Below are 21,287 nucleotides of genomic sequence, written 5' to 3'. Positions count from 1 at the left end.
ATATGTTCTTCGTTGCGCAAGGCTTCCTTCCACGACGAATTTTTCTTTGTCACATAAAATTATGTCGTGCAAGTAGTTTTTCCTACTAGTGCTAAAACCTTCTTCGACAAAAATATATAGAGTTAGGCTACGTATGACACAATACGTTTTATTAAAGTGGCAAATTGAACTTAATTAGGGTAGGAGTCATCTACAATGCACAAGACCTCATTATCAATCCCTTATATTTGTTGAAGATTTAAGCCGTGATATGGGGTCGTGATTAGGGTTCCAATCATGAGTGTCCCCACATGAATTGCCTTAAATGATACCCTTTGTTTCTCTCCTCCTACCTACTTCATTCACAAGTTCCACTTCCAACAACACCACCACCAACAACGAAAGTCATATAAATATATACATATATCTATATACATGTGGATTATAGAGAAGCATCACGAACAGCTCACAGAAACACAACATGCACCCACCCACGGGCTCACACTGTCTGCTAATTACACTCATTATCTGCTCCATAATCTTCGTTTTCTTCCATTTAATTCCCCTTTAACCTACCCACCAATCCCAATTATAATCTCACTTTCGGTTCAGCACAAAATTGTTTACGAATTTTACCTTCCCACCCACTGCATGTATTCTCTCTTGTTAGTTGTTTATCAGTGCGTGCATGCATGGCATCTTCCTTTTAACACATAAATATGAAGCCGTTTGTGATTCTCTAATATCATAACAATTAACTGAGGTTGAACAGTCATAATCCTCTACCTATATTTTTATGATGAAATATAATGGATATATATTATATTTAAGAAAAAAAATTCACATCGAATTTAGTTTTACTATAGGGTAAATTACATAATACCCCCTCAAGTTTGAGGTTTATTACAACCTCATACAATATCTTTAAAACATTTCACTTTCATACATCACCTACTATTTTATTTCAATATAGTACATCCGTTATATTTTTCATCTATTGATCCGTTAAGAACTGACGTGGATGCCACATTTGTGCCATGTGGCTGCCAAATTCATGCCACGTGGCAAAAAATAAATTTTTTATACATTTAAAAATAATTAATTAAAGAAAAATTATTATAAAAATTTAAAAAAAAAATTAATCCCCAGAACCCATCTTCCCCCCCCCCCCAACTCACCTCCCTTTCCTGCACCCCACCCTCCCTCCCTCTCTCCCTCCCTCATTTCTCCAACACCCAAAAGAACTCACACCCATCAAAATGGCGCCCTCCTCCTCAGATCCCACAGAGTCGTCGGCTGCCTCACCTCCATTGGCTCTCACCCCTCCATGTGTTCCCTCTATCAGCAAAACCTCATCTTCCCCCTTTGTCCATCCCCCCTCCCTTCACCACCAAAACCACATATGCACCCTAATTCCTTCACCCTTCATCCGTCCCTCTTGCCTTCACCACCAAAACCACATCCACACCCTCGAAACCCTCGAAATCACACCCCGATTCTCTGCAATTCAATCTTCTCTCTACGATTCAAGCTCGTAATAACCCTAATTTCAACTTCCCCAACTCAAAGCTTTGCTCTCTCTTTATGATTCAAGCTCGTAAAAACCCTAATCTTCTGTCTCTGCAATTCAAGCATGTAAAAACCCAAATTGCAGTAAACCTTTCTCTGTTCTCGTACGAAGCAACTAGGGAAGCTCGGTCATTGAGCTCGAGTGCTCCGTATTGCTCAAGGCACTGAGAGGTCTGGGAGTAGATTGGAGCCTCGTTGCAATAGGGGTTCGTGGGTCGAGTCGAACTCAAGCACTGACGGGTTTAAAAGGTGGTCCGGTTCAAATAATGGAAAAGAGTCATTGGACTTGCAAAACATGAGCTGGAATAGCTGGGATAGCTGGGAAGTGGCAGAAGTTGGTGTGAGTTATGCGTTTATGAGGATCTCGAACCGGGTGACGGAGTACGCAGCGGAAGAGCTACTGTCGCTATGCTCGGAGTTGGAGAAGAGCCAAAATGAGGCCGTGCCGGCGGGGGTTCTAATGTAGGTGAGGGAGACGAGGGTGAGAAGAGAGAAGGGGTTTGAGATGAGGGAGGTGGTTGGGAGGCTTGGCTCTGGAGGGAGAAGAGGGGTGGGGAGGGGTTACGGGGAAGATGGGTGGGTTATGCGTTTTTCTTTTTTTTTTGTTGTTGAGAAGATTCAGGTTTAAAAAAGTTAATTTTTTTTGCCACGTGGCACATTTGTGGCAACCGCGTCAGCTCTTAACGGATCAATGGATGGAAAATGTAACAAATGTACTATATTGAAATAAAATAGTAGGTGAGGTATGAAAGTGAAATGTTTTAAAGATGTTGTATGAGAATGTAATAGACCTTAAACATGAGGGGGTATTATGCAATTTACCCTTTACTTTATTTGTTTGAATAAAAGTTATTTAATTGTTTCAAACTGATGTGACCATGCTTGGATAAATATTAATTTGGACGAAACCATTACCAGATTTGGATCCTCTCCGAGGCAATTGGTTAGGATCTTTCTGACCAGTGTTCGTGGACCGTTGGATTTTTATCCAACGGTTACAATTATTATAACTTTTAGAGGGCCCCCTGTTTGTAGTTGTTGGATAAAAATTAAACGGTCCACGAACACTGATAAGGAGGATCCCGACCAGTTGCCTCGGAGAGGATCCAAATCCACCATTCCCATATTATGTGCAATTAAGATTTTTTATAATTCCTACAAGACAAGATAGATATACACATCAATTATATCTATCTATTTACTATTATTTGTGTGTGGGTCCATATGGGTGTTGGATACATAAACCTAAACTTAAAGTTAATTAGGAGATTTTTAATTGAATCTGTAACATCATTTACAAGTCCAAAGAAGAGGACACCTTATGATTAAAGATGAATCAATACCCAAAAGAACCAAGATGTAATATAACTTTGGTGTCTATTAAGAGTGTTTTGGAAGTATGAAATTTTTGGTAAAACAATTTAACATACAACACTTGTTAATCTTGTAGGTACAGTTAAGTTTACAGTGTGGATAACCAAAAGAAACCATGACTAACTCAGATTTGTTCTAACTTATAGAGTAGTCCATGTGTTAAGAACGGTCTCAACCTTACTTGAATAAATGAGGGTAAATTACATAAAATTACCTTAATTATTGAGTCATTAACAGTTTCATACCTCTTCTTTAAAAAGTTTCAATGTCATACCTTATCTTCAAATTTGTTGCAATGTCATACATTCCGTCATTTGTCTGTCAATTATTCTGTTAAATGTTGACGTAGCTTGAGGCTGTACCCACTTTTTATTAAAAAAAATTAAAATACAATTATTTAAATATTTTTATTAAAAAAAGGTGGGACCCACCCACCTTCTTCCCTCCCACTCGTCTGCCCCCCCCAGGGACCTTTCCTCCTCTTCCTGCTGCTTCACTAACCTCCCCACACCTCTCCCCTTTTCTCTTTCGATCTCTCCCACTCCACCTTCTTCATATCTCCTTCCCATTCATCAGCCGTAATTTCATGCGCACCCTGAAACAATTGGCGTCGACCTGCAAGGAAGGCTGGTCCATCAATTTTTTGTCTTCCTCTTTCTCATCGTCCGTTTTTTATTATCACACCCAAATTTTCACTAATTGTCAAAGCAGTTCGTCGATTTTTTTTATTATTTTGTTGAATGATATGAGAAGAGTGGGAGGCGGTTTTGGGAATAATGGGGGGTGGGATAGTTGGGAGGACGACGGTTTCAGATCGTCGAACGATATGAAGAGGGTGGGAGGGAGGGAGTCAAGGATGGCGTGGGATCTGGGTTTGGGGAAGACGATGGGGCAGTAGCGGTGGGGTGGTGAAGGACATGAGCGGGGAAGAAGGGGGTGGGGTATGGGTTTGGTATTGGGGAAGACGAAGAGAGAAAGGGAGAGAGGTGTGGGGAGGTTAGTGAAGGATGAGGAGGATGAGGAGTGCCATGGGAGGGAGGAGGAGATGGAGGAAGAAAGGGTGCGCGGCGGTGGGGTTCTGGAGTGAATGGAGGAAGGGTGCGGCGGGGGGGGGGGAGATGGGGAGGGAAGAAGGTGGGTGGGTCCCACCTTTTTTTATAAAAATATTTAAATAATTGTATTTTATTTTTTTTAATATTTAATTAATTTTTTAATAGAAAGTGGGTCCTGCTTCAAGCCACGTCAGCATTTAACATAATAATTGACAGACAGCTGACGGAATGTATGACATTGCAACAAATTCGAAGATAAGGTATGACATTGAAACTTTTTAAAGACGAGATATGAAATTATTAATGACCCAATAGTTAAGGTAGTTTTATGTAATTTACCCAATAAACAACATGTGGAAAACACTCAGAGTATCTCAATTAAGTTGAATACGAAAGAAAATAAGACTTAACCATTATATCAATCTCGAAAGAAGTAGGATATTAAAAGAGTGGAACACAGACATAGCTTTTAATTTAGTTTAAGAGAATGAACATGGGGTAAGCTAGAGAGGGATTAATGTTATATGAATATAATAAGAGGGTGTTAGGGCTTTATCAAAAGGGTTAAGCAAGATTAATCATGTGGATGGAACGTCTGTGCTTTCCTTGCTTTTTGGTTAAGATATGAACATCTTCTTGTTCACTTGAAAATCCTTCTGTCGTGGCCTCTAACTCTCACGTCTAACACCACCTAAATTTTAAATTTGCCAAATTATCCAAATAAATTACAAAGTAAAAAGAAGGTTGTAGTTAATCAATAATCCGTTACTTATTATTATTTTATTAAGAAAGTGGGAGGATTTGAAACTATCAGAATAGTATATGGGTGAGGGAAGTTTCAAACGCAGAGTCGATGAATAGAAATCTAACATTTTATCCATTAGGATATTGAACCATATGCAAGTTAAATTTATGATATGCTAATATTTAGGAATACCAACCAAAAAAGAATGCTTTAATGTTTTTTTTCCTAAAAAGAATGCCTATTAAGACTCATTTAATTTGATATCACCGTAACATGGAGGTAAGATTGGTAGTAGTAATGATGATGTAAAGTTAAATCAAATTAAATGGTTCTTAATGGCTACCCATTAACAACCTGATAAGTTGATTTGTCACATCTACATACTAGTTTGGTACTGAGGTGCTTTTATAAAAGGTGGGTATAAAAAAAAAACTGAACTAAAAAAGGTGTTTGATAAACACTTAAAAACAGTTTTTTTTCACAGTTTTTTTTTTTGGTGAAAAAAACTGAAAACGTGAAGCAGCAAAAATGAGTTTATTCTCACATCACAGCAAAAGTAGCTATTTTTTTTCAAAGCACAGCAATACCAGTTTTTTTTTCAAAATGAGCTTATTCTCACATCATATCTCTCAACTTAAGTATGGAACTACTTATTGGCCAGAAAATAGTTATGATACTAATTTTAGTGTCTAGTAATGGCAATTGCTTTTTATTATTTTTTTTTTATACAAGCGATATATATTCTACTTTAAATTTATCTAAATTACGAAAAAAAATTAAAATTTGAATTTTACTCTAACAAATTTGATTAAATTTAACAACTTGTTTGAGAAGTGTTTTTAAATGATTGAAAGTACTTTTAAAAACGCATGTAGATAAAATATTTTTGAAACCAATCTTTAGTAAAAATGAAAGTTAATCCTCTAAAAGCACTTCTATTTTCTCTAAAAGCACTTTTAGTTATTTAAAAACACTTTTCAAACCAATCCTAATTAACTCTATATGTTTTTTGTTGTTATTAGTACAAAAAAGGTCTCAAGTTCAAAAAGGAAAACAAATAGTGTTGTTGTGTGTATGAAAGGAAGTACTCTAGCATTTTTCCCCAAGAAAGTATGTAATCTACCATTGAATTGAAGCTATGAGTTTTTACATATACCTGCGGCCCTTTATCCAAAGGGATTCTTATTTTTATGTAAAAATAGAGACTAGTTGTAAGGCTTCCTCCACGTCAAAATTTTAACGATTCGAACTATCTATTTTGTAAGTTTCGATTCATAGATCATCTTTGCAAAACTTCATTTTAATCCGAAACCATTTGCCTATATAATTATGTCGGTGAAATTTCATTGTTTCTTATAGAACAAAATGTTCATCAATTTCTTTGAACTCAAGATGTCTCAAATATTTTCAATTTGGCTAATATTTTGCATGGATGATCTATGAGGTCTAATGATGCACAAAATCAGTGAGGACTTTGGTACAACAGAAAATGTTAAGTTTGTGACCTTCGTTAGATTGCTCCGGTCACTAGTGTGGATAAGTATGTAAATGGATAGAGACAGGGAAGCAAACACAAGATGTACGTGGTTCACCTAGATTGGCTATGTCCACGGAGTAGAGGAGTTCTCATTAATTGTGAAGGGTTTACACAAGTACATAGGTTCAAGCATTCCTTTAGTGAGTACAAGTGAATGATTTAGTACAAATGACATTAGGAAATATTGTGAGAGAATGATCTCTATTTATAGAAGAGAGTTTCTAGTTTCATTCTGACATTGACACGTGTCGTGTTGTGATTAGCTTCTGATGTTGACACGTGTCGCGCTATGATTAGCTTCTGATGTCGACACGTGTCGCGCTGTGATTGGCCTCCTGGTTGGAGGGAAACTCTTCCAGGTCCTCGACGGTATAACGTTGACCGGTGCTCAGTAGTTTCTGGATTGGTCAAGTATGGTACAAACAGTGCTCCCCTAAGTTCCAGAGTGAGGGAACCTCCTCGGTTGGGGACTTGCAAGATCCAAGTCATTGAGTAATCACGAAACTTCTAAGTACCGAAGTGTGGTATCATTTTCACTTGCCTTATCAGTCTCATATGTAGAAGTGGCATATTCTTTGGAAGTACTTTTCCTCCATCCAGGGGTGGTATATTTAACCGATGAAGATGCACAAGGTAATGTATCAATTTCACTTGGAGCTTACTTGTAGTTTCGGGCTTAGTCAAGTGCGATACAAACCCTATAGTAGGAGTCCCCCAAGTCGCCGAGCTAGGAGATTTACCGAAAGAGGTAATAGACAAGGTAAGCAATCAGACTTCCAAGCAAGCAACCTAGATTGGAGGTTCGACTTCGGCTTCCAGTTGATTGTTCTCCTTTTCCTTGTGTCGTAAACAGCAACAAGGATAAAGAGAAGCAAATGGAGAAGAGATGATATAAGATACTTTTGCTTTTGAAGAAGTAACTTTCCACAGGCTTATTCTTGAACTGGGCTGGAGAGTTTTCTGGTTTCCTCCAGAGTATAAAGCCGACTCAAGAATTTGAGGGTCAAAACAAGTCCATCAAATCTAGAGTACGTTCGACCCTGATGATATAGGATACTTTTGATGTTGACAAAATAGTGGATGTATCGCCATGTGCTCTGTTACGCTTGTCTCCACATGCTTCCTTATATCCTTCTCACTTGCCCTATCTATTCCTCAGGCAGATGTGGTATCTTCTCTAGAAGCATAAGATGTTGAAGATGAGTACTCAAGAGCAATGCCAGGTAAATAATCAGGCAAGGGGTTCGAGGCAGTCAGCTCCTGACTGGAAGCTTGATTCCAAGTGCTGACTGATTGCTCTCTTTCTCCTTGTCTTGCAGGTAAGAACAAGGCCAAAGGAAAAACAGGGAAAAATCATGATATGGGATACTCTTGCTTTTAACCCTGATGATATGAGATACTCTTGCTCTGGTGTGGCTTGTTTGCAGAGGTATTATCAGGAGGAAAAAAAGCTGAGTATTTCAAGAGACTCTGCTAAGAGTGTCCCCTCAGATGTGAAGAAAAGTTGAGCATTTTTTTTATTTGCAGGTCTGCCTGGTTGTGGAGGATGGAGGTCGATCGACATATATAGGAGTTTCCTTAACAACAAGTAGTAGTGCTATTCCTTTACCTTTCTTGGTCATAGCAATGTAGTGGGAGCTGCAAGCTTCACGTGTTTTAACTTTGTCAGAGCACTTTGAAAAAGTGGTATGTGGTATCTGGAAAGCTAATGTTGCGTGTGAAGATTGCAGACAAGCTTTTTCCAAGGAAATCTGGCTCTCGAAGTTCGGAGAGCGGTGGCTTTTCGATTTTTGAATAAGCAATCATGTCGGGGATCTGGCTCTCGAGATTCAGAGAACGGTGCCTCTTCGATTTTTGATAAAGCAATCCTGTTAGACGTATGAATCTTAAGATTCGGAGAGTAGTGTCTCTTCAATTTTTTAGAAAGTAATCATGTTGGGAGTCTGGCTCTTGAGATTCGGAGGGCGGTGCTTCTTCAATTTTTGAGCACGTAATCCTGTTGGGAGTCTGGCTCTCGAGATTCGGAGAGCTGTGCCTCTTAGATTTTTTAGCAAGCAATCGTGTTGGGAGTGTTTTCTTGAATATGAGTAAAGGTTGGGCATTTTTGCCAGTCTGCCTTACCACGGAGCACGGAGGTTGACACATATTGGGACTTTCTAGTTATCAAGCAGTGCTGTTGTTCCTTTACCCTTGTAGGTAATAGTAGGGTAGCTGGACCTTCAAAATTTATGTGTCTAAACTTTGTCAGAGATCTTTGGCAAAGTTATCTGTGGTACTCGAGGAGCTGATGTTGTGTGTGCAAAGTGGTGCCTCTTTGGAATCCGGAGAGTGGTGCCTTTTCGATTTTTGAACCAACGGCCCTGTTGCCCTTTCTTTTATAAGGGCACCAATTGTGTGCAAGAAGTACATTCAGGGAGTCATTGCTTGTAGGAATTTTCCCCTTACTTCAGAGATTTATTGCACCTCATTTCTCCTTTATCATTTCTGAGAATGTCTGGCCCATCCGACCGTCGTTTTGACTTGAACTTTGGTGAAGAGGTAGCCATGCCTTCTCAAGACAACATATGGCGCACATCCCTCTTATCCCCTACTGGTCCTCTTACCGTTGGGGACTCTATGATGAATAATGATATGACCGCTGCGGTGGTGGCCAGGAACCTTCTCACTCCCAAAGATAACAGACTATTTTCCAAACGGTCTGATGAGTTGGCTGTTAAGGATTCTCTGGCTTTCAATGTTCAGTGTGCAGGTTTTATGTTTAATATGGCCTAACACTTATTTGCTGGAACCCGCCAAGTTGAATCATTGGCGGCTGAAGTGATAAGTCTCAAATAAGATATCAGAGGGCTCAAGCATGAGAATAAACAGTTGCACAGGCTCGAACATGACTATGCTACAAACATGAAGAGGTTGATAGACCAACTGCAGGAATCTGATGGTCAGATTTTACTTGATCATCAGAGGTTTGTGGGTTTGTTCCAAAGGCATTTATTGCCTTCATCTTCTAGGGCTGTACCGCGTAATAAAGCTCCAAATGATCAACCTTCGGTGCCTCCTCCTTTTGGGGTTCTGTCTAGTACTGAGGCTCCAAATAATCACCCTCTGGTGCCTTCTCTTTCTGGGGCTCTGCCGACTGTTGAGACTTCTCTTGAGCAACATTTGTGAAGGCGCCATCTTGTTTGTTTATTTTGATTCATGTATATGTACATATTTGTAACTTATTGGAGATATCAATAAACAAGTTTTGCTTCATTCAACATATTGTGTTAAATACACCAAGGCCTTCTTCACTAAGTTCTTTGAATTTTTCCTTTTGTTGAATCTTGTATGTTGAAGCTTTGTGAGTGAAGCATGTAGGTTGAGGTAGTGCTCCCTTAATTTCCCGAGTGAGGAAAACTTCTCGGTTGGAGACTTGAAAAAATCCAAGTCACTGAGTGGTCGTGAGACTTCTGAATATCAAGGTGCAGTAGCATATGGTAGGAGTCCCCCAAGTCTCCAGTCGAGGGAGTTGACGAAGGAGGTGTCTTGCTAGTAGCCAAGTTTCCAAAGTAACAAAACTTCACCATTTTTCTTTCTAAGTGGTAGCCCAAAACTCCTCCTTTATATATATTTGTTATGAAAGTTGTTAGGCCCAAAGAAGAGGAGGCCTAGGCAATTTTTATTTATTTATTTTTTAATTTTCGAATTTTCGAATTTCTGAATTTTTTAATTTCCGAATTTTTTGTTGGTGAAGCTTTTATGGGTGAAGCTTTTGTAGGTGAAGCTTTTATGGTGGGTGAAGCTTTTGTGGGTGAAGCTTTTGTAATGGGTGAAGCTTTTGTTGGTGAAGCTTTTATGGGTGAAGCTATTGTGGGTGAAGCTATTGTGGGTGAAGCTATTGTGGGTGAAGCTTTTGTAGGTGAAGCTTTTGTGGTAGGTGAAGCTTTTATGGGTGAAGCTTTTGTAGGTGAAGCTATTGTGGGTGAAGCTTTTGTAGGTGAAGCTTTGGAGTTGAAGCTTTTGTTGGATACCATGAATTGATTTTGCTTCACACTATCTTGATCAAGAGTGTGCGAAGCTTTTGAGAATTGTGGTTGAACTCCTTTGATAAAGTTTTTTTTGGCACCATAAATTGGTTTTGCTTCACACTGTCTTGATCAAGAGTGTGTGAAGCTTTTGAGAATTGTGGTTGCCCTCCATTGATGAAGCTCTTGTTGGCGCCATAAATTGGTTTTGCTTCACACTGTCTTGATTAAGAGTGTGTGAAGCTTTTGATAATTGTGGTTGAACTCATTTGATGAAGCTTTTGTTGGCACCATAAATTGGTTTTGCTTCACACTATCTTGATCAAGAGTGTGTGAAACTTTTGAGAATTGTGGTTGCCCTCCATTGATAAAGATCTTGTTGGCACTATAAATTATTTTTGCTTCACACTATCTTGATCAAGAGTGTGTGCAGCTTTTGAGAATTGTGGTTGCCATCCATTGATGAAGCTCTTATTGGCTCTATAAATTTGGTTTTGCTTCACATTGTCTTGATCAAAAGTGTGTGAAGCTTTTGAGAATTATGGTTGCCCTCCATTGATGAAGCTCTTATTAGCACTATAAATTGGTTTTGCTTCACACTATCTTGATCAAGAATGTGTGAAGCTTTTGAGAATTGAGGTTGAACTCCTTTGATGAAGCTCTTGTTGGCACCATAAATTGGCTTTGTTTCACACTGTCTTGATTAAGAATATAAAGCTTTCTACGAGTTGTAGTGTTTGCATTGTTACAGAGGGGAAATGTCTGAAGCAGATGCAAGAGGGCTGAATAGCTTGATCTTCATATGCCATGCACTGAAGTTGTTGTTAGCTTGCAATAAAACTTTGTTGGTGACTATAACTCTTGTTGGGCATAAGTGCTCCCCTAGTTGAGTTATCAAGCTTGAGGGTTTTTGATTATTTGTGAATGCTAGGAGTTCACATGTACAAGTTGTACCACTCGTCTTTTGGTAGGTGGAATGAATGGTGAGTTGCTTTCATCACTTGGTTAGTGGTACGAAGGTGAGTTCTTTCATCACCTTTCATCACATTTCATCACCTGGTTGGTGGCACAAGGATGAGTTCCTTCTTCACCTGGTTGGTAGCATGAATGGCAAGTTGCCAAATGATATTAGAGTACTGGTTGTACATTTCATCACCTGGTTGGTGGCATGAGGGAGAGTACGGGTTGTACATTTCATCACCTGGCTGGTGGCATGAAGATAAGTTCTTTCTTCACCTGGTTGGTGGCATGAGTGGAAAGTTGTCAAATGATGTTAGTGTACTGGTTGTACATTTCATCACCTGGTTGGTGGTATGAAGGAGAGTACAGGTTGTACATTTCATCACCTGGTTTGTGGCATGAAGATGAGTTCTTTCTTCACCTGGATGGTGGCATGAGTGGCAAGTTGCCAAATGATATTAGAGCACGGGTTGTACATTTCATCACCTGGTTGGTAGCACGAAGATGAGTTCCTTCTTCACCTGGTTGGTGGCATGAGTGGCAAGTTGCCAAATGATATTAGAGTACGGGTTGTACATTTCATCACCTGGTTTATGGCATGAAGGAGAGTACCGGTTATACATTTCATCACCTGGTTAGTGGCATGAAGTGAGTTCTTTCTTCACATTTCATCACCTGGTTGGTGAGAATAAGGGCAAGGTGTCGAGGCACATTGTAGCAAGTGTCAAAGACACAAAGTATGTTTAACCCTTTCGAAGCATAGTTGGCTTATGTATGGATGTGTTGGAATGTATGATGTTTATGTATGAATGTGTTGGAATGTATAATGTTTATGTTGATTGCTATGAGTGATGCTTATGAATGTTCTGCTATGCATGAAGAGATCCATGCTTTTGATATGTGAACCATGTTCGTTGTAACACTTAGTATCACATACTTTGTGTTAAAGTACGCATGTTAAAGCTTTGAGTTGGAGTATAAGGGTAGGTCAGCGTAGACCAAGTGTTCCAGCGCTAGGAACGTAAAAGACTCAGAAGAATTTGTCTGAATTCCCTCTTCTTTAAATATTTGCCGAATGACTTATGTGACAAAAGATCTCAAGCGGTTGAAAGTCAAAACATTTGTAATGTGTATACTTTCTTATAATAGCATTTCCTTTAGTACCTGGTCCTCCACTTTGAAAGAGTGAGGCTTGGCCCCATAGTCATAATAGTCGACGGTACGTTCACCCCTGGTTGTCTTGATACGAACTTTTATCCCTCTTGTTGTAATGGGCCTGCTGAGAGTAAAAATCCTTCCTCTTACCAAGAGACGAATACGTTTGGTGACTTAGCGAGTAGCTAAATGAGGTAGAAGATGATGCAATGAGTGTCTGAATGGCCAATATCTCCTCACTTGGTAGAACTTGACTTCCACTTCCCATTTGTTGATAGGGGTTAACCATATAGGGGTTCCCTTGGTATCTTCTTGCTTTGGCAGAGGCGTGGTTGTAAGCCTATGCCATCACCTCAGAGTAAGTCTTCCAAGTGTTGGCATTGATCATGTACTTGAAGAAACAATCAAATAGACCTGCCGTGAAACTTGTGGGCGGTCTTGTCATATGCCTCAACACAACAAGAATACTCATGGCTGAAGTGACCGACATACTCTCGTAGTGACTCGTCCTGCTTCTGGCGAATATTGTACAAGTCATCTGCAGAATGCAAGTGATCGATCTGAAAGATGTGTTAAGAGAGAAATAGTTTCCTCAATTCCTTAAATGAGTCTACTATCTCAGGTGGAAGACGGCAATACTAGTTTAGAGCTCTGCCAGAGAGGGTGGAGGGGAAGAGAAGACATCGCTCTTCATCGGTGTGCATCCGATATGCCATGGTGGACTCAAATTAGGTTAAGGTGTTCAATTGGGTCCTCCTTTCCAGTATAGAGTTGTAAACTAAGCTTTTGTTTTGTCTTCGCTTGAAGGGGTTGTCGGGGATCCTTCTTGTGAAAGGGTCAGGCCTGGGTTGGTTCTAGTCAGGTATCTCGGCCTGACGTTCGGCCTTCAACTTGTTTACTTCCTCAATGAGCTGTAGGACAAGGGGGTCTTGAGTGGAGTCATGTACCAGTGGAATTTTCTTTCGTAAGTTTCCATCGCCTTTTGGAAGTAAGAAAGTTTGAGCAAGGGCGTGTGGTTTTTTCTTAGACTCGCCATACTGACTTCTAGGGCGAGTCTGTCGAAATACCTCAAAGTCCCCCATACTTTCATGTTCCTTTGGGACCAGTCGTTCCTTCCCTAAATTGGCACCTGGCCTGGGTCGTGCGAGGGGATCGAGTCTTTCAGAAACCCTTAGGTCATTGATTTTCGAGCATATGTGAAGAGGATTATCTCGACGTTGTTTTAGGAAGTCTCGGTAGTCATGATAAACGGCTTGTGATCCTTCCAACCCTTCTGCAAGGAGGTGTTTTCCTTCATTTCTTCTACTTCGGGTCAAAGCATCTGGGTTGAGAGAAGTCTTATGTTGATCAATGTTTTTATGATGAGCTCGCTCCTCATCAGGGATACCCATGTCGAAGGGAGGTGACCCTTCGTGTTTGGAGGCACCCAGATGATGGTTGATGTCCACAGAGGCAACAAGCTCGCGTGTTTGAGTACGCCTAGTTTCGTGGAGCGTCTTAAAGAGCTTCTCATACTGCTCCTAGAGGACCTCATTCTTCATTGCTATCTTGTTGTTCTGAGCTTCTAGCTCATCGGCTTTAGCTTGAAGAGCAACCCTCTTTCCTTCATTCTTTCGTTGCTTCGCACTAGATGCAAGAGGGGTGTCATTCTGTGTGTTGTGGCTTCCTTTGCTCCCCATGTTAGAGAGGGATGCCTGGTCAAAAGAGAGTGTACGAATGGTGGAAACCAGCTTGGCAAAACTGAAGAGAGTGAGAATAAGTATCGTTTCCACAAACGGCGCCAAATGTTAATGCACAAAATCAGTGAGGACTTTGGTACAACAGAAAATGTTAAGTTTGTGACCTTCGCTAGATTGTTCCGGTCACTAGTGTGGATAAGTATGTAAATGGATAGAGACAGGGAAGCAAACACAAGATGTACGTGGTTCACCTAGATTGGCTACGTCCACGGAGTATAGGAGTTCTCATTAATTGTGAAGGGTTTACACAAATACATAGGTTCAAGCTTTCCTTTAGTGAGTACAAGTGAATGATTTAGTACAAATGACATTAGGAAATATTGTGAGAGAATGATCTCTATTTATAGAAGAGAGTTTCTAGTTTCATTCTGACATTGACATGTGTCGTGTTGTGATTGGCTTCTGATGTTGACACGTGTTGCGTTATGATTGGCTTCTGATGTCGACACGTGTTGCGTTGTGATTGGCCTCCTGGTTGGAGGGAAACTCTTCTAGGTCCTTGACGGTATAACGTTGACCGATGCTCAGTAGTTTTGGGATTGGTCAAGTATGGTACAAACAAGGTCCAACTTGAAAAATAGGTTCGTATTGGTGAAGTTAGATGTGGTGTGGGTCCCACAACTACTTCCCATTTAAAAAAATGGGGATCCCTTCCCTTAAAGGCCTCTTATATACATATATGATAGTGCTATTTATACACCTATTTTTATCTCTCGCATACTCTTATTAATTTTTTGTCATTGATATTCTTCAATTCATTCGATTCGACGCCTGAAAATTAAAAAAGATGTGTGTAAAATAAAAATAAGTGTGTAGATAGCACAACCTTATATATATTGCTTAATGGAAGAGGAAAAAGTACGAGGAAACACATGAAAAACACTTTAGAACCAAGAAAATTAAACTTATATTTAATTTAACCCTTCAACTTTTTTTCAATTTTGATTTAAATAAGTAATTTACTACACCAGGAACAAAGGGGACAGACTTGAACTTCAAAAGTAATGGATAAAAAAAAAAAATAACTTTAATCGCCAAAGCAATACACACCACTGGCCCACTCCTTTTATTAGTCATTCTTCTTCATTTCTAATTCTTATTACACCCGAGTTTCATATTCCTCCATTAATCTCGCTTGTATTCTATTTTTTATTTTAATTCATGCCATATGAAAATAAAATAATTCAAGACAAAGAATTAATAGGCGTTAAGAAACGGCGTCAATGCCGACGAGGCACCGCGCATATAAAAGCAACAGAAAACATATTATGCTTTGAAAACGTAACAGCTCGATAAGGCGAGGTCCATGTATACAGAGGCACAGAGGCTCACGGACACACAGAGCGAAATCCTCCTACATCTTCAGACTTCGGACCAAAACTGTGAGTTAATTACCACCCTTGCCACCTTCTCTTCCATCCCTGCTCTCGATCTGCTAGAAACGCTATAGTTTGTTGCGCGTCCATGAAATGCATTATCAATTTGTGCAATCGTTTCATTTGATCTGTTTTTCGTTTTGTTTCTTCGTGCATTTGGTTTTACTTTTGCTAATTATTTATGAAAACCCAGATTTTGAAATCTGCGTTTTACACTTGTTTGGTTCACTTAGATCTCTGCTTGGTTGCTGAGAAAATGTAGCTGGGAAAATACACGATTTTTTTTCGAATTTTGGTGTTTTTATAGTATCTGGGGAATGAGAATGCAAGAACCCATATTCCAATTTCCAATGTGGTTAACTGGTTATTATAATTTAATACAGTTGAGGTGAAATGGGTTCGCTTGATACCCTTTTTTCTGTGTGTGAAAGAAAATGTCTGTTTTTATATTCAAAGTAAGCTATTTACTCAGCCAAAGCTAATCAATGTATTGTGTTTGGTGTTTTCCCCCTAATTAAGCATGATTATCCTAATTTTGTTTAGCAAATTATGAAAACACCCCGACAACCGTAAGTTTTATACAAAAAACACTTCCAATAGCTCAATTTGAGAAGAAAAAAAAATCCCCATTTTGTCATCCTCTAATTGATTCTTACTTGTAAAATCCCCCCTTATTACCAAGTCAGTCAATTGGGCTTTTTTTTCTTTCTAAAGTATTGGATTTGAAGTGTTTTTCTTTAAAGTGTAATGTTTCCAAGTGCTTACATGCAAAAAGCCCCTCTCTTTTTATTGCATATGCTCTTTTTGGTGCTTGTTTATTAGATATATTTTGTCTGTATTTAATCCAACAAATTAGTTGCAAAATCGTTTGAATTTTGAATTCAAGCTTAGTATTCAAATTGGTCCACTATTCCTCCGTTTCCATAAAATTTGAAAGTGAAGTAAATGAGTGACTTTGTTTACTGGAGTGATTCTATATTTGGTTAACATTTTTTATTGGATCACTTTCTGATATTCTATCATACACATATACTCATGTCTCAAAATTGCCTGTTACCGCAATTTAAGTTTAATACAGAGTGATTCTCCTTTGCTTTGTAAAACCCTCGCCATTTCTTTGATTTTTCTGTCTTTGGCAATGTCTCAGGGCGTATTGGGGACAACATAGAAATTATGGATTGAGCACACCAACGTATTTTTTATGTTTCATTTTGTTCTTCCCCTTCTCTGTCTTCACATCTATGGTTGTTGGCAAAGCAAATGATTCTGTCTCTTGCTACTTTATGTTTAATAATTAACATCTCTTTTCATACTTACTAGACCCATCATACTCCCGAAGGGAATGATGACTTTCTGAATAGTTCATATGCTTTATCATCTTTTCTCACTTGCTCATTGTTTGTCAATTGTCATCTTCCTTTGATAGTACAAGGTAATTTTTTCATCTATCTGCAGAAAAATTAGTGTACAAATCTTTCCTCACGGAAGAAGGGTGGTTTCATCTGTCTTTAAGATTCCAAATCTTAATTATTTAATGATGCTTACACATGTTGAGTATTTAAAACTCAAATCACGTCACATTTTTGTTATATTTGCCCACACGAGTTGTTCTGGAATTGCTTTATATTTCTTTAAAACATTACATTGTAACTTGTAAAATACTATCACTCTTGCATCTTCTTTTGTTCCCCTCTCTCTTTCATTTTCTTCTTTTTGGTCAGGAAAAGAAAATCTTTTGTATTTTCTAATAGCAGCATATCCAGAAGGATGGTACAAACATGAATTAAAAATATGGTTGGGCACTTTTGTGAGTTAAAAATATTCACACTATTTACGGAGTTTGTAAGCAGCAAATCATGACCAAATTTTATTTTATTTTTGTAAATAATGAGAGGTGCAAACATGTTTGCAGTTTGCAGATAAACCTATAATGATATTGATGCAATTGTGATGCTTTTTCTGTATTGCAAGTGTAATGGGGATAGAAGTTACAGATATCTGCATGGACAAGGAATCAGAATGTGTCACAAATTACTCAGAAGGTCTTTCTCATGATTCAAATCATGAGAGAATCCCCAGTGATCATGTGATTTCAGAGTCATATGAGCATATTAATGGGGATCGTGAACAACAAAATTTGGAAGAAAGTCTTGAAGTAAAGGAGTATGAAGTGAAAGAATGTACTACAGAAAACTCTGTTGATGTTTCTCAACTAAGTCTTATTGAAAAATTTAGTGAGGATCAGAATGTAGTAAGGTCGAACTCTGATAATGACCAGCCTTTGGATAAGGTTCAACTGGATTCCGGGAAAACAAAGGTTAGTAGTAAGTCACTAGCATCTGCAAAACGTGCATCAAAACCTGCTGCGGGAAATGCTAGAACAAAACACACTGTTCCACAGCCATTTACCTTAGCGACTGAAAAGCGTGCTTCATGTGGAAGTCGTCCAGTCAGTGCTGTACTTGATTGCGGTAATGGTGCCAATAAATTACCCAACAGAAGTGATCTGCGTCATCTTAATACCACAAAGCATAACCAGGTAGCTCCTGTCAACTAAGCCTAGATGCATCTAATATAGTTTGTTTTAAATTCCCTATGTATCCATTATTTCTTTTTTATTCTTTTGAAATATGACAATAACATTTGTCATGATTTTCCTTGACTTCCTTTCATGCATTATCTTTGTTGGAGTCATAGAAGTTTGTGATGACATTTATATCTATGCAGCCAATATCTCCTTTGGTACTAAGGATGCCAATGCAACCAGATAAGAAGAAGCATTCTGATGAGGAAGATTCCTGTTCTGTTGCTTCCACGTATCCTACTACATTTTGAAGTCCTAGCTTGATTCATGTCTTTTTATCTTCTTCCTACTACTGACTTCTTATCGGGATTTGAATTCTATTCCTTGAACATGCATAGCACAGTAGCATCTGCACGAACTATTAGGTCCAGAGCAATTGTTGCATCAGCTCCAACATTTAGATGCACTGAGCGTGCGGAGAAAAGAAAGGAGGTAGTGCCTTCACAGTTTTTTATTATGTGTAGTTAATTTAATTAGTCCGATGAGTAGATCACTAAGCATTAACTATGTACCCTTATTATTGTTGCCACATCTAGTTTTATTCAAGGTTAGAGGAGAAGCACCAAGCATTGGAGGTGCAAAAAACTGAAAGTGATGCAAGGACCAAGGTTTTACTCTTCCTCTCTCTCTCTCTCTCTCTCTCACACACACACGCACGCACACACAGAGGGGCACACACCATTGAACGGATGTTGTTTGTTGTTCCATTGTGTCTTGCCTTCTTTTAATATGTTCATGTTTTTGAGTTCAACTTGGTCATTCTTACCTGATTTTGCTTTACCTTTGGCTGCTTCATAATCTTGGAATTCAAGGAAGAGAAGGAGGCAGCTATCAAGCAACTGAGAAAGAGTTTAACATTTAAGGCAAACCCGATGCCAAGCTTCTATCACGAGGGACCTCCACCTAAAACTGAACTTAAAAAGGTTATACAGAGACTTTATCTGGTTCTACCCTGTATGAAATTCTGATACGGTATTTGAAACCACAGATTCTGGTGGTTAGCATAGAATAGTATTACATTGTAGGGGAAGTGTGACAAATAGATTAATATTTTTATGTGTGTAAATGACAGCTCCAGTTTGTTAATTTTTTCCCTTGTCTCTATGCTAGCTGCCACCAACTCGTGCAAAGTCACCAAAGCTTGGCCGGAGGATGAGCTGCAGTGAAACAGTCAAAGTATCTCGAGGAGACAGAATGAAAGGAAATCGTCACAGTATGGGTAGTTACAAAGAAGACACCACTTATGCTGGTTCCCTGAAAAGTGAGGGTCAGATCAACATCCAAAATGGTAATGCTGTTTGCGAGTTCATTGATGAGAATAAGAAAGTGGACGAGATAAACAAGTTTGTTCCGGCAAACCTAAATGGACAGCACATGGACATGTATGTTCAATCTTGATTTTTCTGGTGAGTGTCCTAATTTATAAGAGGAAACGAGTCTTCACTTTCTGTCTCAATCTTGTGACTTGCTCTGAAGTATGTGCATGTTTGTTTCTGTAACTCGCAGTGACTTGTTGCATTGTTTGTGTGTAATTTATGAACTGTACACATCTTCTGTAATTTATATCCACTCGTGTATATGAAGAGTTATTTATTCACCAAGAAGACTGCTTGTACTCGTCTGAATAATCTAATTAATGTTGGAGATCAACCTGCTTTCGTATGCAACTTGTTTTGAAAACAATAATAGTGCGGCGCCATAGACTTTTTTCTTTAAATATGTAGTCTGTGCTTTTTGTTTTGTTACCACTAGATAGAAAATCAAACAGAAATTCTATTGGCGGGGTCAATATACTTATGTGGTTAGGATTCTACCCGACGGTACTGTGTAAGTTTAACATTAATGATGTCAGAATTCATGTTTTCAGATTTCAGTGACGATTGCATACTTATATGTCCAGTTTACATGATAATGTCGTGGAAGTGATGTTTACTTACTGTAACCATAATAGAGACTAGAGAGTAAAGGATTAGGCAAGGGCCCCGTAGATTTGTGCTTTCTTGGGGTGGAAATTGTGCTTTGTTGGAATGGAAGTCCTTGGTTCTTTAGAAAAATGAAAAAGTTAGCGGTAGAGAGTAAAGTGCTCGATGTTGTTGTAGTGTATTCATTATTGAACAGAAAACATATAACTTTCTGAGCACAGTATGCCTCTTTTATGGAAGCAAAATTCCCAGTCAAAAGTTTAGGGGCTTTAGATTTTGCTCCACTTCAAGTTCTTGAGTGGTCAATTCTTGCTTTCCTTTAAATTTTCATTGATACAAACACAGTTTCAAAAAGAAAAGGTGAGAGTGGAGAGAAAATATGAGAAGTTTGTGGTGTTTTGTAGGCATTACCATATTCGAAGTTCAATGTTCACAATTATGCTACCTACGAGTGTTTTAGTCACAACTGTTAGATCTTCTATTTTCAATTTCATCAATTCATTTTTCGTATCACTTTTACCATTTGAAGCAACATCACAGATTATCAGAAAAATGTAAACTTTTGGGAAATAACGTGTCAAGGCTTAAGGCTTTTGCCAAAGTGGGCTCCTTTTCCATGTGTTGCTGGATTGTGTATACTGTTTTCTTTTTCCCTTCTCCATTGGATCCAGTCCAGTCTTCCAAATGTCCTTCGAGTTCAATATCTGGGGCGGTTTCCGCGAACAGAATAGTGTTTGCGTCGGCTTCTCTCCCTACAAGGTAAAAGTGAAACGTTATACACTCGGTTGCATGTAAGTTTCAGCCCTAAAGAGGGGTCTGGGGTCTGGTATTCATAATCATTCAGAACATTTGTTCAACTTGATAGTCCAATCCTCATTATCTCAGTTCAGTAAACTAGGGATATCATCTCCTCACAATTTGGCCACAAATCATATTTTGTGGCGATGCAGGATGTTACTTGGCATGTAATTGAACACCAAGAGACTCGTTTGGAACGACTTCTTTAAAAGTACTGCTCAAAAGCACTTTCAATAAAAAGAATTTTTAATAAGAATGCAATAGCATGCTTTTTCCAAAAAGCACTTCTAATACTTTTTTGAACTTAAAAGCACTTTTAACTTTTTTCTGTTATGCATGGTCAGAGGTGTTTTTAGCGATCTAAAAGCGTTTTTAGTTATTTAAAAAGTACTTCCAAACATGCCGAAGCCTTTACGATTCACGTTCTCATTGGATATTCAAGACCATAGATGAAGTCCGGCCATGAATAATCATTTACAAATCATTCGTATCA

The 21,287-nt window shown here is 38.7% G+C and overlaps 1 protein-coding gene across 3 annotated transcripts; it reads left to right on the top strand.

Annotated features, from left to right (window-relative positions):
• The first annotated feature begins 15,241 nt into the window (after window positions 1-15,241).
• Window positions 15,242-19,724, top strand: LOC103424087 (protein WVD2-like 3). Of its 3 annotated transcripts, XM_070815141.1 has the most exons (8): window positions 15,400-15,496; window positions 16,638-16,682; window positions 17,462-18,029; window positions 18,218-18,306; window positions 18,413-18,506; window positions 18,611-18,682; window positions 18,887-18,997; window positions 19,185-19,724. In XM_070815141.1, exons 3-8 carry the CDS (start codon window positions 17,466-17,468, stop codon window positions 19,470-19,472), a joined length of 1,218 nt encoding a protein of 405 aa, XP_070671242.1. In that variant the 5' UTR covers window positions 15,400-15,496; window positions 16,638-16,682; window positions 17,462-17,465; the 3' UTR covers window positions 19,473-19,724. The 3 variants fall into 3 exon arrangements, with proteins under 3 accessions (XP_008360383.3, XP_008360384.3, XP_070671242.1); XM_008362161.4 differs by lacking the exon at window positions 16,638-16,682 and having other exon boundaries at window positions 15,242-15,496; XM_008362162.4 differs by lacking the exon at window positions 16,638-16,682 and having other exon boundaries at window positions 15,373-15,496; window positions 17,403-18,029.
• The last annotated feature ends 1,563 nt before the right edge of the window (window positions 19,725-21,287 follow it).

The sequence above is a fragment of the Malus domestica genome, chromosome 16 (genome assembly GCF_042453785.1).
Source record: "Malus domestica chromosome 16, GDT2T_hap1".
Classification (NCBI taxonomy): Eukaryota; Viridiplantae; Streptophyta; class Magnoliopsida; order Rosales; family Rosaceae; genus Malus; species Malus domestica.
Note: the sequence above shows the minus strand (reverse complement) of the source record. Positions and strands in the feature narration are given on the sequence as shown.